Source organism: Canis aureus, chromosome 5 (genome assembly GCF_053574225.1).
Source record: "Canis aureus isolate CA01 chromosome 5, VMU_Caureus_v.1.0, whole genome shotgun sequence".
In the NCBI taxonomy this organism is placed as follows: Eukaryota; Metazoa; Chordata; class Mammalia; order Carnivora; family Canidae; genus Canis; species Canis aureus.
In genome coordinates, this window is record NC_135615.1 from 55,075,147 (window position 1) to 55,102,025 (window position 26,879).

Genomic DNA, 26,879 nt, shown 5'->3' on the forward strand with positions numbered 1-26,879 from the left:
TGGTTCATCTATATCAGAGGCCAGCAAACTATGGCTTACCAGCTGGCTGTTTTTATAATTGAAGTTTTATTGGAACAAAGCTTTGCCCATAGATGTACATATTATCTATGGCTGCTTTCCATTAACCCTAGCATATTTGAGTTGAACTGAGCGTCAGAGATTATATGCACTGGCACCCTATTTTTTTTTTTAGTCACTGATTTAAGCCAGATGACTTGTACAAAGTTTTCTATTAGGACTTGTCTCATTGCTTCCTAGTAGCTTATATAACTTTATATATAAAGATCTGTATTCTTTATTTTTTTACATCTGTATTCTTTATTTTTTGAAAAGCTTATTTATTCATGAGGGACAGAGAGAGACACAGACAGAGGGAGAAGCCGGATGAGGGACTCCGTTCCTGAACCCTGGGATCAAGACCCGAGCCAAAGGCAACCACCGAGCCACCTAGGCGTCTTCACACCTGTGTTCTTTAAACTAGAAGTTAGATCTGCTTTATTACATGTAATTTCAATTTTTTTTTTGTAGTTTCAAATTTTTTTATCAAGAAAATTCACAAATTGTCTTAGGTACTTTTTACTGAATCACAACAAGAGGCCATCATGCATGGTGAGTTTTGCCTAAGGGTCTACAGCCAATGACAGAACAGGGGACCTGGAACTAGAAGGGAGTCAAAGGCCAGGTAACTAGGGACATTAAGAACCATAATACAGGGCAGCCCCGGTGGCCCAGCGGTTTAGCGCCGCCTTCCGCCCAGGGTGTGACCCCGGGGTGCCGGGATCGAGTCCCAAGTCCCAAGTCCATGCATGGAGCCTGCTTCTCCCTCTGCCTGTGTCTCTGCCTCTCTCTCTGTCTCAAAGTAAATAAATTATTTAAAAAAAAAAAAAAAAAAAAAAAAAGCTCTCCGGGGAAGGAACAGCTGACACAAAGTCAGCAGGGGCAGGTGGGAGGGGCACGGGGGCGGGGCCAGCCCCAGCGGAGGAGGAGCCCGCTTGGCGCCGCTCGCCCCGCCCCGTGACGTCACGGGAGGCCCGCCCCCCGCCGCCCGCCGCCCGGGGCTCCCGTTATCCACGCACGGAGCGAGCGCCCCGGAAGCCTCCCCAGCCTGGGGTCATGATGGGCAGCAAGATGGCGTCCGCCAGCAGGGTCGTTCAGGTAAGGCGACTGGGTCGCTTTTTCGCGCCGTGGGCGGTAGGGATGGTGGCGATTATAGCAATGGCGGAGGCGGAGGCTGCGCGGTGACCCCGGCCCCCCCCCCCGGGTTCTGTGTGGGAACTGGACCTGTGGCCGTCGGGTCGGTCAGGGAGTCGGGGCCTGGAGCTGAGGGTTCGAGCCGGGCTGCGGGAGCGCGGGGCCCGGAGCAGCCGGGGGGCCCGGACCCGTACCCGCCCGGGGGCCCGGAGCAGCCGGGGGGCCCGCAGTCTGCGGGCTGGGCTGCCCTGGCCGTGGTCCGGCCAATGGGCGCGTGGCGCTGCCTGGACCGCCCCCGAGCAGCCAATGGGAAGGACGCGAACCCCGGGTCTGACCCGCGTCCCTTCAAGGTCTCGGGAATGGCCGGAGCCCCGGCCTGCCAGCCGCGTTCCCCCCGGCGTCGTCCTCAGCGATCCGAGCGTCCGGCTACCGGCTGGACGGGGGGACGGGGGGACGGGGGGACGGGGGGGCAGAGGTGTTACTTAAGTGCAGCTGTCACGTCTTAACGATGCAGGTGTTGGTTTCCCAAGCTTGCTTTCTTTCCCGCTGAGTTTACTTCGGTAGCTAGAGGAGCCCTTTAATCCCCACGCCGCTCACGGCTGCTCACGGACTCCCGACCGCTTTCGTGTTCGCTTCTGCAGCGGTGATTGGGCTTCAGGGGGCGAAGCGGGCGAGTAAAGGGACCCCACGTCCACATTCGCGGTGGTTTCGCACAATCTGCTTTCAGCTCTGAAAGCGTATTATTGCATGGTTTTTGACTTTGATGTGAGACGTGCATTTCCCTCTTGCACAAGCACATCTCTTAGGACTTGTTCTCAAAGCTTTTTGAGTCTGGAAGATAATTCCAGATCTCAGCCTTCAGCCCCTCCGCAAGGAATGATCCTCACTCATTCCAGTTGGTAGATATTGAGCCTTGACCGATTGTCCTGCGAGGACAGGGAAGACCTCTTACAAAGGGCTCGTATCCATTATGTACAACCGTACCTATCTGTAATATATAGCTCAACTTAAAAACGGGTTAAAGAGTTGAAATTGCACAACACAAGACAGACAAACGAGCGATAAGCCTGTGAAAAGACTTTCTACTTCATTACTTAAAATACAAATTAAAATCAGGAAGTACTACTGCATCTATCAAAGTTAAGCAAATTTTAAAAACTGCCCATACTAGGAGAGGACAGTGTGAAGAACCTAAAACTCTCATACATTGCTGGTAGGAGTATAATTATCCTCTAGCCACTTTGGAAATCTGTTTTGTGAGTCTCTAGTAGTTAAACATATCTACCTTATGACCTAGGAGTTTTACTCACAGGTTTATTACCCAAGAGAAATAAATGCATATATCTACAAAAAGACTTCTATAAAAATGCCCAAATGCCAAGCATATATATTTGATGTTTGGGTTGATCATAATCAGAAAGATGATTTATCATTTACAAAATCATTTGACTGCATGAGATATGGGAAGAAGATGGGTAGTTGGATTCATTCAGGATTTGAGATTTACAGGTAAGGTGAAGATAATCCTCCAGCAAGGAGGTTGAGAGTGCTAGTAAGAGGACATTGGGTTCAAAGCTAGGTAAGAAAGGGGGTAAAGTCAGGGTGGAACCAATTGACTGGAATAAGGAACAATCAAGGAACTGAAGGGTTTGGTGAAGCTTACAATGGGAAGTAACAGAAAAGAGTTACACAGAGTTACGGAGTTAAAAGGTTGTAGTTGAGGTTAGATTTTAGGTTAAGATTTTAGGAACAATGCAGCTCCGAACTTAGTGAAGAACTAAAAGAGCTTTTCAAAAGTAAATACTGAAGTACAAGGAATGAAGAGGTAAATAGGCAACTCAAGTTTTGCTAAAGGAAATAGTGCATGAAAAGAGGAAAATGAAAAAAAAAATCACAGAACAATGAAGGAAAAGATTAAAAGGGTTCAGAGAAAGTCATAGAGGTAGAGAAAAACAGGAGGATGCAACTTTTGTATACTAAGTAGTCTCTGAAAAAGCAAATAGAACAAGTCTCAAAACCTAACCTAACCTAAAAGTTAATAAAACTTTCCTGATGTAAAAGAAGACTTAAACCTTTACCTTAAGCTTGAGAGAATTAACCAAGTGTGGTTGACCAATGGATGTATTCTGTAGATTCTTTAGATTTCTTTTTTAAAATTTACTTATTTATTTTAAAGATTTTATTTATTCATGAGAGACACAAAGGGGGGGGGGGCAGAGACACAGGCAGAGGGAGAAGCAGGCTCCCTGTGGGCAGCCCAAAGTGGAACTTGATCCTAGGACTCCAGGATCACGCCCTGAGTCAAAGGCAGTCCGTCAACTGCTGAGCCACCCAGACGTCCCTTACTTATTTATTTTAGAGAGAGAGAGAGAACACAAGTGCATGGGGGTAGCAGGGCAGAAAGAGAGGGAGCCTGTCCCATGCAGGACTTGATCCCAGGGCCCTGAGGTCATGAGCTGACACCAAGAGTTAGTCGCCCAACTGACTTAGCCACCCAACGGTCCCTAGAATCTTTAGATTTTAAAGGAGAAAAATAAAAAAAAATTCTTGGGTGATCCAGGCAACAAGATCAAGCACTTAGAACAAAAGTTATCAGTTTTCAACAATAATAGCTCATAAAAGAGGACACGTGGATAACATATTTAAGGTAGTTAAGGAAAGAAAAGGTGAGGAGGGCACTTGTGTGGCTCAGTCGGTTATGCGTCTGTCTTTGGCTTGGGTCATGATCCTGGGGTCCTGGGATTGGCCTGAATTGGGCTCCCTACTCAGGAGGGAGTCTGCTTCTCCCTCTGCCCCTCCCCTCAGTCATGCTTCCACACTCATTCACGCTCTCTCTCTCTGGAATAAATAAGTAAAATTTAGAAGAAGAGATAAACCACAGATACATCCAGCTACACTGACCTTCAAGTTGTAAAGGCCACAAATCCTTCTACACCTTTAATAACTCAGGGAATATTGTTCCCTGGTGCCCTTCCTACTAGATCTCCCAGAGAATGAGAGACAGCTGAGGAATACTTAGTTATACCTGGAGTTGTTTCAGTATAGGAAATGGATATGAACATTGAAAGTATGTGACTGCAACAACTAAGATTATATAATGGAGATACAGGTGAAAGACTTGTTGATAATATTATTCTGACTGTTTGGCTCTAATACCACTTTTAAAATGGAGGAATAAGGGGAAGAGTATACAAAAGGTAGAATATGGGACACTTGGGTAGTTCAGTGGTTGAGCATCCATCTTCGGCGTGATCCCGGATCCCGGGATCCTGAGCCTGCTTCTCCCCTCCCTCTGCCTGTGTCCTGCAGTACCTGGTTTCCAAATTGCTACATTTATGCAATTACCCATACCAACCTACTCAGTTAAGAAGTTAAAGATTTCTTAGTGTTAGTATTATTATCATTGCTTTTAGACTAAAGTATAGAGTCTAAGCACTATGAAAGTTACTTGGATTCGCCTTTTTATTCCCTTAGTTATGTTACCAACTCATGTACAGTAACAGTTGCTTCTATGTGTTTATATTTAGAGTTTACTCTATTTTTTAAAAGATTTTTTGTTTATTTATTCATGAGAGACATAGGCAGAGACACAGGCAGAGAGAGAAGCAGGCTGCATGCAGGGGGCCCGATGTGGGACTCCATCCCCAGGCTTGGGATCATGACCTGAGCCGAAGGCAGACACCCAGCTGCTGAGCCACCCAGGCGTCCCTAGAGTTTTGTTTTTTAACATGAAAGACTTGAGTGTGCTCCTATGCTGTGGGAGACAACTCTATTCCAGCATTTTCTCACAGCAGCACAATTATGGTGGTGCTTTCAGGCCAATCCCAACAAGCCTATTTACTTCTGTACTCATATAAAATATATGTACTACATATATCTAAATATTTTGCAGATAAACACACACTTCAATATACTAGTTACAGAGCAACTTAGAGATTACCTTAGGTGCAAATAGTACTGTTTTTGAGTCTTAGCATTGTCTCAGAAAATTTCATATTTAAAGGTCCCTATAAGTTCCTCCCTATAGTTCCTCTGGAATTTTAGGGATAAAACATTAATAGTCTGCAAATATCTGTTATAAATAGTATTCTAAAAATACATATTTCTGTGGGAATAGCCTTCAGACCAAAAGTGTTAACAAATGTTTAAATCTGTTTTACGTGGGTTTGGAGATTATAGTGTTTTCTTATTTGTGCTTTTTTCCGTTTCTTCCAAATATCTGCTAGTTATTGACATAATAGGAAAACAACACTCAATACAAGTCAGGATGGGGCACCTGGGTGGCTCAGTGGTTGGGCATCTGCTTTGGTTCAGGATATGACCCTGGGGTCATGGGATCAAGTCCCCTCAGGGAGTCTGCTTCTCCCTTTGCCTGTGTCTCTGCCTAATAAAATCTTTTTAAAAAAATAAAAGTCAGGAAACTTCCAATTCTTACCAAGCAGCTCAGCAATATATGTTATATAACATAAATGTATATCATCTTTTTAATAGGGCTGTTTTGAGGTCTGTTGGTAGTATAGTAAAATGTCTTATAATGTGTAAAGTCCAAAGTTATTATGAAGAGCAGATAAGATAAATGAATTAATAGTTCATAGACCAGTTTTCCTGGTTGGAGAAGAGTAAAATAGTAAGATTTAAAGTTGCTGTTAATGGGGCGCCTGAGTGATGGGCAGTTGAGAATCTGCCTTTGGCTCAGGGCATGATCCCAGGGTCCTGGGAATGCGGGGAGTCTGCTTCTCCCTCTTCCTCTGCCCTCAACTCCCAAGCTTGTGCTCACTCTCTTGCTCTATCTCAAATAAATAAAATCTTTTAAAAAATAAGGTCGCTGTCAAATACTAAGTTTATTTTAACAAAGGTATCTATGAAGTTCAGTAGGTTGTTTCTTTTATAGTAAATGAGTCTATTTTAGTGCCTCATCTTTTTTTCCATGTATTTTATTTTCCCTTTAGGTAGTCAAGCCACATACACCATTAATAAGGTTCCCTGACAGAAGAGACAATCCTAAACCTAATGGTAAGTTGTACTTCAGATTTAAAAATAAATAAATAAATATGTACAGGCATATTTATATATGAATATTCTGTTACAGGCATTATTTCCCATTTTATTTTTTTTATTTTTTATTTTTTTATTTTTTATTTCCCATTTTAAAATCAGGGAGAGACCATTGTAGCTTAGATCACAATAGTATGCTAGGTGGCATGCAAGTAGAAATTAACTTGCTACCTCCATTTAAAAAGGTGGTGACTCAACAGAACATGTCTCTGAATTTTTTTTCTTTTTTCTTTTTTTAAGATTTTATTTATTTATTCATGAGAGACATGGAGAGAGAGAGAGAGAGAGAGAGAGAGAGAGAAAGAGAGGCAGGCAGAGGGAGAAGCAGGCTCCATGTAGGGAGCCCAGTGCAGTACTCGATCCCAGGACTCCAGGATCATGCCCTGGGCGGAAGGCAGATGCTAAACCTCTGAGCCACCCAGGGATTCCCTTTTCTTCTGTCTTGTTTTTTTTTTCTTCTTCTTTTTTTTTTTTTTTTTTTTTTTAAGATTTTATTTATTTATGAGAGACAGAGAGAGAGAGAGAGAGAGAGAGAGAGTCAGGCAGAGGGAGAAGCAGGCTCCATGCAGGGAGCCGAATGCGGGACTTGATCCCGGGACTCCAGGATCACGCCCTGGGCAGAAGGCAGACCCTAAACCTCTGAGCCACCCAGGGATCCCCTTTTATTCTCTCTTTTCTTTTTTTTTAAAGATTTTATTTATGAGAGACACAGAGAGACAGAGACACAGGCAGAGGGAGAAGCAGGCTCCATGCAGGGAGCCCGACGAGGACTCGACCTGGGTCTCCAGGATCATGCCCTGGGCCGAAGGCAGCGCTAAACTGCTGAGCCACCCAGGCTGCCCTCTTCTGTCTTTTTTTTTTTTTTCCTTCTGTCTTTTAAAAGACTCTCCCGCGTTTAGGTTGGGAGAGAGATTGTGAGGAACAGTATTTTTCTGCCAGCCGAACTTTTCTTTCATTCGCTTATTTATTCATTCATTCAGTAGGTAAGACTGCCTTACCCTGAGCAATCCTTGCCTATAAAGTAATTGAAAATCTAAACCAGTCCTATTTTCCTCTTACCCCTCCCTTTTATCTGATCTTTTATTTTATCCCTGTGTTTTTTTTAATTCCAGTATAGTTAACTTAGAGTGTCCAGTATAGTGATTTAACAATTCTCTACATTACTCAGTGATCATTATGATTATCCCTGTTTTTATTATAAGATATTTAATCATTAATTCAGGGAGGAGTTTAACAATTTTTTTTGAGTGTAATAATTTTTAACTGTAAATGCCACCATATGACAAAAGTTAAGTAATGTAGATGACCCATATGGGTTAAACTCCATTATCTAGAAATTTTATTATTTTACAGACTTGTTTGATTTAGTAATTCATTCACTTAAAGCTACTTTGTTTTATGAAATTAAATATAGCTACCCAACTGTTACTCAGTAACACCTCTTAGAACTACACTTAGCATTTGAAGAATGACTTGCTCGTTCAATAATAGATAACTCAAAGTAGTATTTTAAGACACCTGAACAATTTATTTCTCTAATTACTTTTTTTTTCAGTATCAGAAGTTTTGAGATCAGCAGGACTACCGTCTCATTCTTCTTCAATTTCACAGCATTCTAAGGGAAGTAAATCACCCGATTTGCTGATGCATCATGGTCCACCAGATACTGCAGAAATCATAAAAACATTACCTCAGAAATACAGAAGGAAACTTGTGTCTCAAGAAGAAATTGAATTTATCCAAGTACGTCATTGCTCTTTATCTTAGTACCTTGCAAAACACGTGAACATTTTTGGCTTTTGGAATTTCATAGACTGATTTACTTGCTCTTTCCATCACCTTGTCATGGCGGGTCCGTAGTTAAAACTAAGATAGTCAGGTTGGCCAAGACTATAAGAAATACACCATGTAACAAGCCCTCAGTAAAAGTACATGAAGGAATATATGTGTGGAAGTATAATATGGGAAGTAGCAATAGCTATAGCCACATGAAAAAAGCTCGGTAAAAAAAAAAAAAGAAAGAAAAAAGCTCGGTAGAGTCCTTGGTAGTTTTCCAAGGCAAGGTGTGAAGGGCTGCTGAGACCAAGAAATTTGAGGACCATCAATCAGGGTCAACTTTTGAGTCCCTTCCGGATCAGAAATTGTTTTTCCTTTTTTTTTTTTTTTTTTTTTTTTAATTTTATTTATTTATTCATGAGAGACAGAGGCAGAGACACAGGCAGAGGGAGAAGCAGGCTCCATGCAGAGCCCGATGTGGGACTCGATCCTGGGACTCCAGGATCGTGCCCTGGGTGAAAGGGAGGCGCTGAACCACTGAGCCACCCAGGGATCCCAGAAATTGTTTATAATATTGATAGGAGTGCTTAAGAGGAATGAAAAACTGAAATCGTTTTTAAATACCTAAAGATCATTTGCTTAAAATGGTGTAAACTTGTATAGTGGCTGTGAAAGCATTTCTTCTGTAAAGTTAATACCTAATCTTTTTGCTTTGTTTTTTTCATTTTCAGCGTGGAGGTCCGGAATAATCACTGACAGTGTGGCTGCTGTTTGTCATCAGACAAAAGAATAGTCTTTACAATAAAGAACTTCCAAAATGGCACATGAGAAATTATACAGTAAACAACTTGAATAAATACTCTGTTAAAAAAAAAGAAAAAAAATATAGAAAATTTAGATGGACACTTGTATCTTCTAATATATGTTATCTTGGTCAGTTTCTTCACAAGCTTACCTAATTGCTTATATACTTATTAAAGTATACATTTTTAAATGTTAGCCTATTAATTTACTCTCGATTATCAAGTATTACCAGTGTTGAGCTATTAAAAGCATACAATATGTAGTAAACTATCATAGGTTTCCCATAATTTCACTTTTGTTTCAGACATGGAAAGATTTACCATATAGATTGCTGCTTTGGGGGAATGATTTTTCCTGAAACTGGATAAGGATTAGTGAAAGAATGACTCCATTATTTGTTCTTTATTTTTTTAACATTTTTTCATTCACAAAGTTACTGGAGTATAACTAGTTTAAAAAGCATATCCTACACTAGATGATAAAAATACAGTTAAGGTAAAACAGGGAACTTTGTGGTATTAAAACTGGGAGTTAACACAAAAGATTATTTGTAACCTATATTCAGAAGAAAATACCAGAGTTTAAAATGGAAAATAAGAGATCAAAATGAATATAATCTAGGAAGAGATGTTTGATTAGAAATTGCAACTTACTATGTTATTAAGGGTGTTAAGTCTTAAAAAAAAAGGGGGGGGGTGTTAAGTCTTACTATTTGATTTATTTTACTGTTTTGTCATGTATGCAAATTCTGAAAACCACTTTCTCAAACTTAATGTCTGAAAGCCTCTTAAAATCAACCTAAATATTTACCTTATTAAAGCTATTTATGGAACTTTAGGGGCTTACAGTGCCAAGGGTATGCATTATTGTGAAACTAAAGCGTCACAAAGCTAAATAAATTTTCTTCCATACGTTGAATGATATCTAGAATATGCTTTAAAGAAGTCGTCCCTAATAAACAAAATAAATAAAATAAATAAATAAATAAATAAATAAATAAATAAATAAATAATAAAAAGTCATCCCTAATAGTAAGGGTAGCTTGTGGGCATTAGAGTCAAATTGTTATTGAATATTACTCAGTTGCCTGTGGATTAAACTTTACTTTTTTTGTTATTTCATAGTTGATCTGCTTTTCTTATAAATTCTCTATCGTGGCCTAGTATAAATGTTGCCCAAGTCGAATACGAAATAGGTGTTTGGTGACTCAGCAAAACAATGTGACTCATTATTTTTCTGTTATTATTTTAAAAACTTATTTGGAAAATATTCTAAAAGATTAGCACTATTTTCTTCTTTCTCCTTTTTTTCACTTCACTAAAAGGAAGCCAAGGTCGATTTTTTTGCTTTCCCAAACAGAGTGGGTTCAAGCAATGAAGAATGATTTGTGTGATACTGTGGGCCAGCAGTCAGAAACCCCATACTAGAACTGTCTGAAGGTCATCTTCATTACAGCTCCTACCATGAATGGTGCAATGAAAAACTATCACATTTACAGAATTTGTCAGCTTAACTATGGCAAAAAGGCATCTTCAGTAGGAAATGGTGTCATAGGATGAGCTCCCAAAAAGGATAGATTAATAGCCAGTATTTTCACTTAGGAGTTAAGCACTTTTTTTTTTTTTTTTTTTTTTTTTTAGGAGTTAAGCACTTAAATGTACATAACCATGAGAAAATTGCCGAATTTGTTCAAGTTTCCGTTTTGCTCCCTAACAGTATATAATATAGGCAGGATCAATTATTGTGTATTATTCTGTAGCAAATCAAAACTTAATGACTGAAAACCCAAAATGTGGCTAAAACAATAATCACTTATTAGCTCATGATATCTCTGGTTCTGGAATTCTGGAGTAATTTGGCTGGACAGTTATGCCCAGTGTCTTTCAGAAGGTGCAGTCGGACTCCAGCCAGGGCTGCAGTTACCGAGGGCCTGCTTGGAGCTAGATGCTCTACCTCCAGGGTGGCTCACTCACTAGACTGGCAAGTTGATATTGGCTGTTGGCAGGAGGCCCCAGTTCCTCCCCACATAGTCCTCCTCACGGGGCGGCCTGATTGAATTCATGGCTTGATGGCTGATTTCCCCCAGAGTGAGTCATCTAAGCATGCAAGGCTGAAAGAGCAGTGCCTTTCTACCTAAGAGTTAGAAGCCCTGGGGCAGCCTGGGTGGCTCATTGGTTTAGCGCCGCCTTCAGTTCAGGGCGTGATCCTGGGGGTCCCGTGTCGAGCTCCCTGCATGGAGCCTGCTTCTCCCTCTGCCTGGGTCTCTGCTTCTCTCTGTCTCATGAATAAATAAATACAATCTTAAAAAAAAAAAGGTACATGCACTCAATTCTGACATATTCCACAAGTCACACAGAACAGTCTGTTTCACTGTGGGAATAGACTACACAAGTGCCCTGACAGCAGAAGGGAAGACGCATTGGGCCATCTTGGAGGCTAGCTAGTGCTCATATGTGCAAGTGCTTTGTAAACTGGACAATGCTATACAGATGCTGAATGGCATTTTATACATACGGTGACCTAATGAACCCAGAATAACACCTAAATAACTATATTTGTTACCATACTTAAAATGTCCCCAAATAGGAACTTATTTAGCATAGTCTAATGCAGTGATTATGAGTTCATTTGCCATAATACAGTTTGGAACCTCTAGCCATCACATTTATTTTAAAAAAATTTAATTTTTTTTTAGATTTTTATTTATTTATTTATTCATAGAGATGCAGAGAGAGAGAGAGAGGCAGAGACACAGGCAGAGGGAGAAGCAGGCTCCATGCAGAGCCTGATGTGGGACTCGATCCCGGGTCTCCAGGATCACGCCCTGGGCGGCAGGCTGTGCTAAACCGCTGCGCCACCGGGGCTTCCCAAAATTTTTAATTTTAAAATAAATTTCTGTGGTTTTGTTTCATTTAGTCTTGAGAGTCACAAAGAGGCAGAGACATAGGCAGAGGGGGAAGCAGGCTCCCTGTGAGGAGCTGGATGCAGGACTCGAGCCCAGGACCCCAGGATTAGGCCCTGAGCCAGATTCTCAAGCACTGAGTCCCCCAGGTTCCCCTAGACATCACATTTAGCTCACTATTTAGCTTAGTAGAAATCATTTGGTAGAAATAATTTCTACTACAAGTGAGGTTAGATTACCGTTTATAAAGTGATGCCTTTTCAGAAGGAACTTTGACCTAAGTTCTATGATAACGTGTATCATTAGGTACATCTAGGTACCGTTAAGAGAAATGATAAAGATGGTATGCTTTGTGTCATGTATGAGGATTTTGCCTATGAAAACGTCAACTCAATAAAGACCCAAGTGGCGGGCAGCCCCAGTGGCACAGTGGTTTGGCGCCGCCTGCAGCTGGGGGCGTGATCCTGGAGACCCTGGATCAGTCCTGCGTCAGGCTCTCTGCATGGAGCCTGCTTCGTCTCTGCCTCTCATTCTCTCTTTGTGTCTCTATAAATAAATAAATAAAATCTTAAAAAAAAAAAAAAGACCCAAGTGGCAAAGAGTTGGAAGGTGACTAGTAATAGTTATGTGATAACAAACTTAGCACTGTAAACATTATTCTGGGGGTTTTGTAATTGTAAAGCACTTAAAGCCTTGTGGCAACCCTTTCAGTAGTCCTATTACAAATGAGGAAACTAAGAATAAAGTCAAAGATTTTGCTCAAGTAGTGAGTCCGGTAACTGAATGCTCGTGAGGCCAGTATGCAAATATAAGTAGTCTAGATACAGAGCAAGAACTTACTCTGTATTACCTTGACTAAATCATGAACCTTAATATTCTCCCTTCAACACCTCTAACAATGAATATTCTCAACTCTTAGAAACATCAGATGCCTCAGCTCAAAACCTTGCAAGTATCATTTTTTCCTCCACAACCCATATCCAGTTTATCAGCAAATCTTTTTTTTTTAATGCCTTGCTTTTTTTTATTATTTTTTTATTTATGATAGTCACAGAGAGAGAGAGAGGCAGAGACATAGGCAGAGGGAGAAGCAGGCTCCATGCACCGGGAGCCCGACGTGGGATTCGATCCTGGGTCTCCAGGATCGTGGCCTGGGCCAAAGGCAGGCGCTAAACCACTGCGCCACCCAGGGATCCCTTATCAGCAAATCTTATTGCCTAGAAGCCAAATTGATAAGACATATAGCCATCTGGATAACTGCAATTATTCTTTCGCTGGCCTTGCTTTTTCTTGCCTAAGTCTATATTGTGGTCTTACAAAACAACCATAGTGAATTTTCTAAAACATTAAGTCAGATCATATCACTTTGCTAAAAAGTCTGCAGTGGCTTTTTCTTTTCTCTTTTCTCTGTCTCTCTTTGCAGTGTCTTTTTTAGTGATGTCTTTTAACACTCAATTTTTTAAATTTAATTAACATTTAATGTATTATTAGTTCCCGAGGTATAGGTTAGTGATTCATCAGTCTTATATATATCCAGTGCTCATTATATCATGTGCCCTCCTTAAGGTCCATCATCAGGTACCCCATCTCCCCACCTCCCACCCCCTTCAGTGACCCTCAGTTTGTGTCCTATGATTAAGAGTCTCATGGTTTGTCTCCCTCTCTGATTTCATCTTGTTTTATTTTTCCCTCCCTTCCCCTGTGATCATTATGTTTTTTAAATCTCACAAAAGTGAGATGATTATCTTTCTCTAATGGATTTCACTTAACATAGTACCGTCTAGTTCTATCCATGTCACTGCGAATGGCAAGATTTTTTTTGATGGCTGAGTAGTATTCCATTGCATATATACACCACATCTTTATCCATTCATCTGTCGATGGAGAGCTGGGCTCTTTCCATAGTTCAGTTATTGTGGACATTGCTGCTATAACCACTGGGGTGCAGGTGCTCCTTTGGATCCCCACATTTGTATCTCTGGGGTAAATACCTACTAGTGCAATGATGAGTCATAAGGTAGCTCTATTTGCAAGCTTTTGAGGACCCTCCATACTGTTTTCCAGAGTGGCTGTACCCAGTTTGTGTTCCCACCAGCAGTGTAAGAGAGTTCCCCTTTCTCTGCATCCTCACCAACATCTGTCGCTTCCTGACTTGTTCATTTTAGTCATTCTGACTGGTGTGAGGCAGTATCTCATCGGGATTTTTATAGTTCCCTAATGCTGAGCGACATGGGGTATTTTTTCATGTGTCTGTTGGCCATCCATATGTCTTCTTTGGAGAAATGTCTGTTCGTGTCTTCTGCTCTTTTTTTTTTAAGATTTTATTTATTTATTCATGAGAGACACAGAGAGAGAGGCAGACACACAGGCAGAGGGAGAAGCAGGCTCCATGCAGGGAGCTTGATGTGGGACTTGATCCTGGGACCCCAGGATCATGCTCTGGGCCAAAGGCAGGCACCAAGCCGCTGAGCCACCCAGGCACCCCTTCTGCTCATTTCTTGATTGGATTATTTGTTCTTTGGGTATTGGGTTTGATAAGTTCTTTACAGATTTTGGATATTAGTCGTTTATCTGATAAGACATTTGCCAATATCTTCTTCCATTCTGTGAGTTGTCTTTTGGTTTTCTCAACTGCTTTCCTTTGCTGTACAAAAGTTTTTCATCTTGACGAATTCCCAATAGTTCATTTTTGCCTGTTTCCCTTGCCTTTGGACACGTGTCTAGCAAGAAGTTGCTACTACCCAGGTCAAACACCCTATTTAAACTGCAAGCCCTTCCCAATCCCCTTTCCCTGCTTTATCTCTGTAGCACTTCACTGTATCCATCATAACACATTTTATCTCCTTCCATTGGAAAGCATGGATCTTTGTCTTTTTCCCTGCTGATCTGTCAGTCTACAACAGAGCCTGGCACATGGTAAGCACTCAATACACATTCCATGAGTAAGTGCGTTAATGTGTTTAATGTGTTGATTTGCATGAAAACAGGAGAATCAAGTTTGAGTACTGCTCATAGTTCGCACTCAATTGAGCACTTGGTATGTCTAAAGTTTCTGCGTGTCTCGAAACCAGTTATGTTCACAACCAGTTACGATGTGGCCTATTATTTCCATTTTACAGAGTGGAAAACGGATGGCCAGCAGTCTGTTCCACAGCACGAACTGCTTCGGTTGACCTGGATTTTGCTTCCTCGGGTCTGCACTGAGGTCTCCGGCCCAGCCCCTAACCACTGGGCTCTCCGTCTTCTAAGTAACCCGAGATTGTTGCAGCTCTAAGCGTCCATAGCAACAGCGGCGACGGAGGCCCCGGAGCAGGCTCCAGGAAGCCAGAGCGGGGATAGGTCAGGACTTCCGGTCTCGCACGCCTACTAAGCCCCGAGCCCAGAGCACCGTCTCGCCACGCTGACCTGCCCGAGGCAGGGGAGGAATCACCTGCGCTGAGAAGTTCTCAAGGTGACAAAGACACCTGCGCCAACGCTCCGCTCCCGGCACCAACCGGCTGCGGCGGGACAGGGCGGCGACAGCCCCGAAAAGCCAACGGACCTACGTCGCGCAGCTTCCGCCGGAACGCGCGGCGCGCCAGCCCAGACCGGAAGTGGGGGCGGAGCTACTAAAGCGCCGGCTCGCGCTCAGCGGAAGTGGCTGTTGGGGGCTTTAAGGTGGCTTTAAATTCCCGCCGTCTGGAAGGCTCTGCCCGGTCGGTTGGGGTCGGCTTCGCGCGCCGGATGGCGGTGGACGTGAAGTCGCGAGCGAAGCGTTATGAGAAGCTGGACTTCCTCGGGGAGGGACAGGTAAGGCTCTCGGGCGGGGCTCGGGGGGCCCTGGACCGACAGGACCCTGCGCGGCTTTTCGGGCGGGGGCGGGGGCGGGAGGCCTGGCCTGGCAGCCCCTTCGTGCGCGAGGCCGCCCCGCGGGCCCTGGAGCGGGGGCGGGGGGGGCGAGGATCGGCCTGGGGCGCCCCGAGGGTCGGCCTCGCCCCTGCCCGCCGCCGCCGGGCCGCCCCTAGAGCCCTGCGGGCCCGGTCCGAGCCTCCCGGTAGCTCAAAAGGCAAAAACACAGACCCCCCCCCCAAAAAAAAAGCCCCCAGGCACTTAGATGAGTTCTGTTTTTCTCTCTAGTTTGCCACGGTTTACAAGGCCCGAGACAAGAACACCAACCAAATTGTCGCCATTAAGAAGGTGAGTGACCGTCTGTGGTTGGCGCTCGGGTCTCGAAAGGTCGCACGCGCCGTTGTGTGGGGCCCCGACCTCCCCTGGCGCCTGTGTCCGCCACGCCTGCGCCCGCTGCGCGCATCGGGGTTTCCTTGGAAGGCCTGCGTGAGCGTTGACGTTGATGTGTGTTGTTTAAGAATGATTTCGTTTTATTTTTGAGATGTTTTTTATTTATTCATGAGAGACACAGAGCGAGAGAGAGAGAGAGGCAGAGACCCAGGCAGAGGGAGAAGCAGGCCCCATGCGGGGAGCCCGACGTGGGGGTCACGCCCTGGCCGAATGCAGATGCTCAACCACTGAGCCGCCGGGGCGTCCCTAAAAATATTAATTAAGTAGGTTTTTTTTTTTTTTTTTTTTTTTTTAACTTGCATTCATTCAAGAAACTTGGGTCATATGTCGCTAATGTGCCTACCTGTCAGATGCTTTCCCTTACCCTGTTTTATGTTTTGTGGGGGTTTTTTTGTTTTTTTCATTTAGCCCTCCACCTGGCCGTGTGACGTGGGTAAAGGGTGTTTATTTTGCACCGGAGGTAGCTGAGACTAAGAGAGAGCGAGTAACTTGTCAGAATGACGCACATGCTAATTGCTCAAACTAGAATTTAAGTCCAGGCGTTCTGCTGCCAGGTTCTGGTTCTTTCCTGTGCTCCTGAAATTAGTGATCCTCTCGGAGAGAGACGGTTTTTGTCACATCTCCAGGCCTGTTTAGTGGGTGGGGTAGGTGACTTCTGCCTCCTTATGTTTATTATTATGTTTATTATTCCTCCTCTTGCTGTTTGAACCTGTTTCTCCTTCAAAATTCCTGACCCCTTTGAAGCCTATCCCCCTGATTCACCTGCACCTGACTCCTTGTTGTCCTCTCCATAATTATTCCTGCTATTAATATCTTTTTACTCTTTTTTTAAGAGTTTATTCAGGAGACAGAGAGAGAGAGAGGCAGAGACACAGGCAGAGGGAGAGGCAGGCTCCCTGTAGGGACCTGATGGGGACTCGCAGAACTTCAGGGTCATGTCCTGAGCTGAAGGCAGTCGCTGAACCGCTGAGGCACCCGGGCTGCCCTCTTTTTACGTTTTCTGATGTCCCTCCTCTCATTTCCAACTTGAATTGTGTCATCCAGCATTGTAGTTACTCCTGTGTAAAAGCCTTGTCTATTCTGACCCTTTCTGAAGTTAACTTTTCGATTCTACCCATGGTTCACTATATTAGCCACACTGACCTTTTTGTCCCCTGACAAATTAAATTCAGTTCATTCCTGGGATCATTAGATTTGCTTGCCTTCTGGTGAGTATATATTTCTCTAAAATTTGGCAAGTTTTAGATCTCATTCGACCATCTCTCTCACATAGAGGCCTCCACTAATTCCTATAGGTGTGCCTCCCTACTTTCAGAGTTCCTTGTTGTAGGTCTCCATTATCTTCATGACGTTTATCAAAATTTGAAATCCTCTTACCTGTAAGCTTATTGTCTGTTTACTTCCACTCAAATTATACTTAGAACCATGTCCAGTACATTTGTAGATATATGTTAAAAATGTACTACTTGGGACGCCTGGTGGCTCAGTGGTTGAGCGTAGGCCTCATGGGCCTTCGGCTCAGGTCATGATCCTGGGGTCTTGGGATTGAGTCCCGCATGGGGTTTCCTGCTCAGTGGGGAACCTGCTTCTCCCTCTGCTGCTCTCCCTCCTTCTGCTGTCTCTGACAAATAAATAAAACTAAAAATATGTGTTAACCTAGAAAAAAAAGTGTATTAACCTGACTGGTAAAATCTTTCCAGTGTTGTCATACTGAGTTCTGTAGTTGTCTGAAAGTCCTAAGGGAGTTTGTTTTATTTTGGGATTTTTTTTTTTTTTTGCTTGTTTTTAAAGTAAATTGGGATTTAGAATTCATCTTGTTTCTTTTTGTAACATTTAAAAAAATGTTTTTATTTATTCATTTGAGGGGGGAGTGGCAGGGGGAGATGGAGAAGCAGGCTTGCCACTGAACAGGGAGCTATGCTAGGGTGATCCCAGCACCCAGGACATCATGACCTGAGCCCAAGGCAGACATTTAACCAACTGAGTCACACAGGTGCCCTTCCTGTTTCTCTTTGATAGACTTTTACCCCTTGAAGGTTACTCAAAATGGAATCTTCTTTTACATTTAATTTTTATGTCAGATATGTCATCATTGTGGTTTTAATAAAAGTTAAAAGGCCTAGGCTTTTTAAGGTACTTGACTCTTAGCCCTGTCTTTCACTCCTTAGGGCAATCACTTACAACTCCTATAGTTTTCCTCTGGTATTTATTTATTTTTCATTAAATACTATGCTTATATCATTATTTCTTGAGTGCTCGCCTCTACTTCATTTTAGACATTATCTAGTTTTTTTTGTTGTAGTTTTATACTTGTTCATTTACTACTAACATTTAATGTTTAATTTTACAAGTAATGTATATTCTGTGTTCTTTCATCTATTGTATCTTAGGCTTTTAAAATACGTTTAGGGTAAGTGGAATATTTCATTTCTACTGAAATTAAAATTTTTTAAGGTTTTATTTATTTATTCATGAGAGAGACAGATCGAGAGGCAGAGACACAGGCAGAGGGAGAAGCAGGCTCCATACAGAGAGCCCGATGTGGGACTCCATCCCAGGTCTCCAGGAGCACGTGCTGGGTCAAAGGCAGACGCTCAACCGCTGAGCCACCCAAGCGTCCCTCTACTGAAATTTATAAAAAAATAAAATATCATTGATCTCTACCTCATCTCTTTAAAAAGATCATATGGAATTTATGCTGCCTGATTTATTTAACCAGTCCTCTATTGGTGGCCTTTTAGACTGTTTCTCTCAATAGCTAGCTAACTGACCCGCCATATATAAATATTCTTTTTTAGTTTGTTTTTCTGAATCAGTCTTATTTCTGGAATCTTCTACATGAAAACATGTAGATGTGGTTTATTTATGATCATCGGTGATTAGAATCCATCCTATAACTACGCTAAAATTTGTCCAAATTCTTGATACACCTTTAGGCTATTTTATTGTTATTTTTTATGTTTTCCCTTAATACAGTTATACAGACATGCCTATTCGTGTGAGTTTCTTTAGAGAATATATCCATATTTGAAACCAACTGTAAATTATTGCTGTTTTAGGGAATATTCAGCATCAGCCTCCTCATGTATTGTCAGATTGTTCTTCAAAGTGGTTGGACTAACCTCCCTCGACTTTCTTACTATGTTTGTATTGTCAGATTTTACAACATTTGTCAATTACCTGGATCAAAATTGGCATATGATTATTTCAGTTAATATTTTTCTGGATACCAGTTGGATTGATCGTCTTTTTTTAGATTTATTGGCTTTTTAGACTTTTTCCTATCAGTTTTTCTGTTAGGGTGCTTGAATTTTTTTCTTCCTATTTGGTGGAATTTTTTATTATATTCTGGACATTGATCCTTTGTCAGAAATATTGCACTGCAGGTATCATCTCCCAGTCTTTGGCTAGACTTTTAGTTTATTATTTATTTATTTATTTATTTATTTATTTATTTATTCATTCATTCATTCATTCATTCATTCATTCATTCATTCATGAGAGACACACAGAGAGGGTACAGACACAGGCAGAGGGAGAAGCAGGCTCCATGTGGGGAGCCCGACATGGGACTCTATCCCAGGTCTCCAGGATCATGCTCTGGGCTGAAGGCGGCGCTAAACCACTGAGCCACCGGGGCTGCCCTGGACTTTTAGTTTATATATGCTGTCTTCTGGGGCACAGAAACTTATAATCCTGTTCTGACTGAATTTACCCATTTTTTTCCTTTATGGGTTTCCTCTTTGTCTGCTTGCCTATCTCCAGTTTTTAAAGTATTGCTTTTCACATTTAGGTCTTTATTACATCTGGAATTAAGTTTTCTATTTTGTGTAATATGAGGATTCAGTATTTTTTCCTTGTTGTGCCAGCATTATTGATAGTCTATCCTTTACCTGGTGAGTTATGATGCCAAGTTCTCATTTAGTTGTAATGCCAGGTTCCAGTATGCACTTGGATCCATTTCTGAGCACTGTTTTCTTTTTTTTAAGATTATTTATTTATTTATTTATTTATTTATTTATTTATGATAGACATAGAGAGAGGCAGAGATACAGGAGGAGGGAGAAGCAGGCTCCATGCCGGGAGCCCGACCTGGGACTCGATCCCGGGACTCCAGGATCGCGCCCTGGGCCAAAGGCAGGCGCTAAACTGCTGAGCCACCCAGGGATCCCCTGTTTTTTTTTTTTTTTCCCCATGGATTGATTTTTTTTTTCCTATCCCTGCTCAAATACTATAGTGTATTTAATTACTACTGTGTTTCAGAAGTCTTGAAATCTGATCAGTTTCACATACCTGTTTTTCTTCAAAATTACCTTGGCTACTTTATCTGCCATTTGGGAAATTTCAAACAATCAGGAGAAAATTTTTTTTTTCTAAAGATTTTATTTATTCATGAGAGATATAGAGAAAGAGGCAGACTCCATGCCGGGATCCCGATGTGGGAGTCGATCCCGGGACTCCAGGACTGTGCCCTGGGCCAAAGGCAGGCGTTAAACCGCTGAGCCATCCAGGGATCCCCAATCAGGAGAATTTGATATGAACTGATATGATACTAATAATGATAAACTGCTATGTCATTATTAATTTTGTTAAGTATGAAAATGGCATTTTGAATAAGTAAGAAAATATGTACTTTTTTTTTTTTTTTAAAGATTTTATTTTATTTTATTTTATTTATTCATGAGAGACACAGGCAGAGGGAGAAGCAGGCTCCATGCAGGGAGCCTGATGTGGGACTCAATCCCAGGACTCCAGGATCACACCCTGGGCCGAAGGCAGGTGCTAAACTGCTGAGCCACCTAGGGAATCCTGAAAATATCTACGTTTTAGAGATGCCTACTTAGGTACATGGGGATGAAATCTCATGAAATCTGTGGTTTGTTATAAGAAAGGGAAAGATGAATAATGAAGTAAGTGTGGCAAAATATTGATATTTAATCCTAGTGGTGAAGTAGATGGCTTCATGAAACTAATATATTTTTATTGTGTTTAGAGAATTAAAAAATTTTTAAATTGTTCTTAGCCCTTTATATTTCTGTGTAAAGTTTAAAATCGATTTGTCAATGTTCTTTAAAAAATGCTGTTGAGAGGAACGCCTGAGTGACTCCATGGTTGAGCGTCTCAAGGCATGATCTGGGATCAAGTCCCGCTTTGGGCTCCTCACATGGAGCCTGCTTCTCTCTCTGTGTCTCTCATGAATAAATAAATAAAATCTTAAAAAAAAAAAAAAGTAAGTGTTTGTAGTATATTGCTGGGAGATACTCTGTAATTTATATCTTTTAATCTATTTTTATCATTATCAGGAATCTTATTTTTTAAATTTTAATTCCAGTATAGTTAACATATAGTGTTACATTAGTTCTAGGTCTACAGCACAGTGATTCAGCAATTCTGTACATTACTCAGTGCTCATCATGTGTAATCTTAATCCCCTTCACCTATTTTCCCTATCCACCTCTCCACCTGCCCCCCTGATAGCCATCTGTTTGTTCTCTATGGTTAAGAGTCTGTTTCTTGGTTTGTCTCTTTTTTCTTTGTTGGTTTGTTTGGTTTCTTAAATTCCACATATGAATGTAATCATAGTCTATTTGTCTTTCTCTTATTTCACTTAGTGAAATAAGATCCATGTTGTACCTGGTAAGATTTCATTCTTTTTTGTTACTGAGTAATATTCCTGTGTATGTGTGTGTGTATATAATATCTTTATCCATTCATCTATTGATGGACACTTGTATTGCTTTTGTAGTTTGGCTTTTGTAAATAATGCTGCAATGAACATAGGGTGCATGTATCTTTTTGAGTTAGTGTTTTTATATTTTTTGGTAAATACACAGTAGGGGAATTACTGAAACCTGTGGTAATTACATTTTAATTTTTTGAGGAACCTCCATACTGTTTTTCACGGTGGCTACACCAGTTTGCATTTATCTGGGAGATATTTTTAAAGGTAGAATAGCTGTGTTTTTCCAGAAATAAATTTTGTTTTGGGTATTTTTGATTATGATTATATGTAGTCATTGTATAAAGCAGTGACTAAGAGACTGGTGTAAGCCTAAACCTATTAATGAAATTTCTTACGCTTTGTGTGTGTGTGTGTGGTTTTTATCTGTATTAATGGTGATGACAGTTTAGCCATTTTTTGTATCCATCATAATTTGCAATTTTTTTTCAATTTTTTTTTTAAAGATTTTATTTATTTACTTAGAGCACAAGCAGGGAGAGTCTCAAAGAGGGAGAGGGAGAAGCAGACTTCCTGCTGAGCAGGGAGCCTGATGGGGCGCTTGTTCTCAGGACCCTAGGATCATGACCTGAGCTGAAGGCAGACACTTAACCAACTAAGCCAGTCAGGTGCCCTTGTAATTTTGCTTTTTGAAAATGTGTTCCTTAGGAGCATATTATGGGGCATAATAAACATGTAATTTTATGTTTATAACATCATTTATGTCCTCCCAAGTAAGCTAACTTGAAACAATTTTGTTGTTAATGTGCCCTCAGTTACAGTTCTACATTTAATCTTGCAAAGATAAAGGAGACCTTTATTTTCTTAATTCAGTTATTTGAATGTGTAATTGAAAAAGTTAAGGGGCAAGGAATAGTAGGTACTTGGTCCTTTCTTATATTGTTAATTTTGCCTTTCAAATTCATGATTTCCACTCCCTCTTTGTTTACTGGTTACATATAAGTCGCTACATGTTTTTGCTGTGGTCACATTTCTGAAGCGTTTATATGTTATGCGTTAAGTCTAAATAAGCTAACATATTTTTAATGTGTTGGTTCCTTCCCCCCTTTGCCAGATTAAACTTGGACATAGATCAGAAGCTAAAGATGGTGAGTATTTAATATAATCTGACAGAGCAGGAAAAGTTTTTATTCTCACTAAGGAAATAAGCAAAGTATTGGAATTATGAGAGATTCTAGATGGAGTTATTGCGGGATGCTGGAATAGTAAACTCAGGGTGGAGACTGAGGATAGAGACAGGATATTTGTGATACCCACCATTTGGATGTTAAGAGTATGTAAGTCATTCAAGTCATCTGAGTAAATGGAAGGCAACAAGGTTATAGTGGCTTGTCTTGCTGTTTTCATTACTCTTTAAGATGTTGTTTCAAGCAGTTTTTTATTTTTCTGGCCTTCTAATTTGAAAAATCAGGATACAAGGTCATGGAAGTACAGAAAGCTCACACTGAAATAGATGATGAATGGAAGAAAACATGTTTTTACCCTTCTTCCAAAGCCTTGTGTGCTAAGTCTTGTTTAGTCATCAAGAACTAGTTTTTATAAAACAGAACCCATCATCTGTCTATATATAATAGGCAGTACCAGAACTTATTTTTGAGTTCTATCCTTTGTATTGGGAAAGGTACTGTCTTACCACTATTTTGCTGTTAGCATCCAGAATCTGTTCCTAATATAATGCAAGAAAGAGGAAGCTATTGACTTATTCCTTTAATGTTACACACTGACACATTGTTATTCCAGCAGTCTTCTCAAGTGATATGCTACAAAATGAATAATTATCATGGTCATTGTTAAGCTATTTTCAAAATAAAGCAATATAAAAGAAAACCAAATGTCAAACAATTTGTCCAATAGCCTGTATTTTTCTATGGAGTACTCACTGCCATTTCCTGAAAGACTAACTTGTCCCAAAAAATATGCTTGTAAGGAGATTTGAGATTTCAGAATTATTTTTCACATTTTGCTTTGCTTTTTCATCTAGGTATAAACAGAACAGCTTTAAGAGAGATAAAATTATTACAGGAGCTAAGCCATCCAAATATAATTGGTGTGAGTATGATATGAGTTGTTTCTGGGATCTGGGACCCTGCCATTTCTGAATGAGGTAGATATTGATTGAATGCTGAGCAAGATGAATTGTTTTAGGTTAGCCTTGCAAAAAAGCTTTACAGTTTATCAGGATAATATGTATTTTCTATTCTCTTTAGTCCTGTAGGCAGTTGTCTTAAAAGCATTAAATATTAAAACATTTAATATTGGCATATAGCCTAATTATGTCAAAAATCATTTTGAAGCCTAGAGAGCTTTAGCATGTATAAGACCTTGAGTAAGCTTCCCTATAACCCGGTGCCATAATTCTTACCTCATAGGGTTGTGACAAGACTAGTTGATTTTTTTTTTTTAAGATTTTATTTATTTGAGAGAGACAGACAGAGAGAGAGAGACAGAGACAGACATCACAAGCAGGGAGATAGAGGGAGAAGCAGACTCCCCACTAAGTGGGGAGCCTGATGCAGGACTGGGCCCCAGGATCATGACCTGAGCCAAAGGTGGATACTTAACCAACTGAACCACCCAGGCACCCCAGACTAGTTGATTGAATGCATATAAAGTACCTGGAAATAGAGCCTGACATAGAGAATGCATATATTGAATGATAGCTGCCATTGCTGTTTATAGGATTTTCTTAAAAACTGAGCACAGAATTGAAGATTGAGGTGAGATTTTCAATTATTTGTTTCTTAAACATAGCTCTCAAAATTTGGGGGGCGAGCTTAAGTATTTAGTGACTTTTTAAAAATAGTAAAGTTGAGGAGCGCCTACGTGGCTTAGTCGATTTCGTTTCTGACTTTGGCTTAGGTCATGATCTCCAACTCCCGGGATCTCCTGGGATCAAGCCTGGAGTCTGGCTCTCTGCTCAGCAGGGACTCTGCTTGTCCCTCTGCCTCTGCCCTTCCCCTTGCTGTGCTCTCTGTCTCTTAAATATTCTTCTTCTTTTTTTTTTTTTTTTTTTTAAGATTTTATTTATTTATTCATGAGAGACATAGAGAGAGAGGCAGAAACACAGGCAGAGGGAGAAGCAGGTTCCATGCAGGGAGCCCCTTGTGGGACTCATGGAACTTCAGGATCATGCCCTGAGCTGAAGGCAGACACTCAACCGCTGAGCCACCCAGGCGTCCCTCTCTTAAATCTTAAAAAAAAAAAAAAAAAGTTTTACACCTCAAATTACTAATTCCTAGCAAGAAAAAGGATAAATGTCAAATTTAATAAAATCAGACTTAACAGAGTATTATCAGCAGTCTTCATGCTTGTTTAAATTTTTAAAAATTAGTTGGTACAGTATTTTCAAGTACTTTATAGAAAATCACATTATTTATTTATTTTTTGAATTTTGCTTTGCAGCTCCTTGATGCTTTTGGGCATAAATCTAATATTAGCCTTGTCTTTGATTTTATGGAAACTGATCTAGAGGTAAGATTAAGATTCCTAAGAGATTTTTTTTCTCTTTTTATCAAAAGAGAACCTGTTTATTTCCTACTTTCGAAGGTACTGTTATTCAAAGGAATATTTAATTTTTTTGGAATGTGAACGTACTCCTCTAAGTAAAGGATCTTCTGAATCATTTAGCCGTATTCCCAGTGTTAGATACAGAGATTTGGATTTCAAAACATTTCTATCTACCAAGCTCCCTCTACCTTATTGACATTATTTTTAGAGAAATGAGTATTAGGCCCTTGAGAATTTAGAGTTTCTTTTCCATATTATCACAGAATATCATCCTTTTGACAGCCAAGTTTTTTGTTTTTTGTTTTTTTTTTTTGAGAAAATGAGATCTTAGGCTTCTCCTTAATACTAATTAAGGAACCTCGAAAACTAACAACAACTGGAATTCTCATACACCGCTGGTGAGCATGCAGAATCGTACAGCCAGTTTGGAAAATAGTTTGGCAGTTTCTTAAACAGTGAAATACACTGTTAAAGAATGATCTAGCAATATGACTGCTAGGTATTTAAGAGAAATAAAAATATGTCTACCCAGAAATTAATTGGTACACAGATGTTCACTTTTGTTCATTATTGCCCAAACTTGAAACAATCCAAATATCTTTCATCTAGTTAATATAGAAACAAACTGTGGTACATCTTTAAAATGGAATACTGTTTGGGGATAAAAAGAAATAAATTGCTCATATATGTATATAACAGTAGAGAGGAATCTCATTACATAGATTGTGCTAAATGAAAGAACTCAGGCTCAGTCCAGGCTGTGTATTATATGATTCCATTTATATGATGTTCTGGAAAAGGCAAGAACTAAAGAAACAGAAATCAGGTCAGTGGTGGTCAGAGTTGGGAGTAGAGGGAAGTATTGGGCATAGAGGGGCCTGGGGCGATTGGGGTATGGGTGAGAGTTAAAAGAACTCTATCTTGATTATGATAATGGTTACACAACTGGATGTCTTTGTTAAAACTCATGGAACTGTGCACTAGAAAGGGCATATTTTGCCTAAATCTGATTTTTTTTTTTTTTTAAGAAATGGGATTGTTCTCTTAATTTCTCTGTTACTTCATTATTAGTATATGAAAATGCAACAGATTTCTATGTATTGATTTGTGTCCTGCAACGTTACTGAATTCATTTATCAATTCTAGTAGTTTTTTGGTGGAGTCTTTAAGGTTTCTTATGTATAGTATCATGTCATCTGCAAATACCAAAAGTTTACTTCTTGCCAATTTGGATACCTTTTATCTAAATATGATTTCCTTTTTTTTTTTTGTTTTTTAAGATTTTATTTATTTATTCATGAGAGATGCAGAGACACAAGGCAGAGGGAGAAGCAGGCTTCATGCAGGGAGCCCGATATGGGGCTCAATCCCGGGACTCAAGGATCATGCCCTAGGTCGAAGGCAGGTGTTAAATCACTGAGCCATTCAGACTGCCCCTCTAAATAGGATTTCTGAAAAAAGAAAATGATAACTTCTAGCTAACATATAAGCTTAGGAATAAACTGGCTTTTTTTTTTTTCCAATAAACTGGCTTTAAGCACAGTTCTCAAATAATGCATGAGAACTCAGTTGTGCACTTTAACTCAGCTCTATTTTCTTTGTTATCTTCCTTCATGGGCATAATTT

At 40.6% G+C, this 26,879-nt stretch overlaps 2 protein-coding genes across 9 annotated transcripts in view; both read left to right on the forward strand.

The window, feature by feature from the left end:
* Window positions 1–1,002: 1,002 nt before the first annotated feature.
* Window positions 1,003–9,744, forward strand: KGD4 (alpha-ketoglutarate dehydrogenase subunit 4). The gene is made up of 4 exons (XM_077898064.1): window positions 1,003–1,155; window positions 6,141–6,204; window positions 7,802–7,989; window positions 8,754–9,744. The coding sequence occupies exons 1-4, from the start codon at window positions 1,114–1,116 to the stop codon at window positions 8,769–8,771; spliced, it is 312 nt and encodes a 103-aa protein (XP_077754190.1). The 5' UTR covers window positions 1,003–1,113; the 3' UTR covers window positions 8,772–9,744.
* Window positions 9,745–15,307: 5,563 nt separating this feature from the next.
* CDK7 (cyclin dependent kinase 7) overlaps window positions 15,308–26,879 on the forward strand; it is a 63,579-nt gene continuing 52,007 nt past the window's right edge. For 3 of the 8 annotated variants that reach the window (XR_013380048.1, XM_077898086.1, XM_077898084.1), the window contains exons 1-5: window positions 15,312–15,517; window positions 15,845–15,904; window positions 22,801–22,834; window positions 23,728–23,795; window positions 25,149–25,217. Coding sequence is in view for 7 of the 8 variants with exons in the window: in XM_077898086.1 (XP_077754212.1) it covers window positions 15,452–15,517; window positions 15,845–15,904; window positions 22,801–22,834; window positions 23,728–23,795; window positions 25,149–25,217 (297 nt within the window). In the remaining variant the exon portion in view is untranslated. Of the gene's footprint in view, window positions 15,518–15,844; window positions 15,905–22,800; window positions 22,835–23,727; window positions 23,796–25,148; window positions 25,218–26,879 lie in introns of those variants that run through there. The other 5 variants (XM_077898081.1, XM_077898082.1, XM_077898083.1 and 2 more) reach the window with 5 other exon arrangements.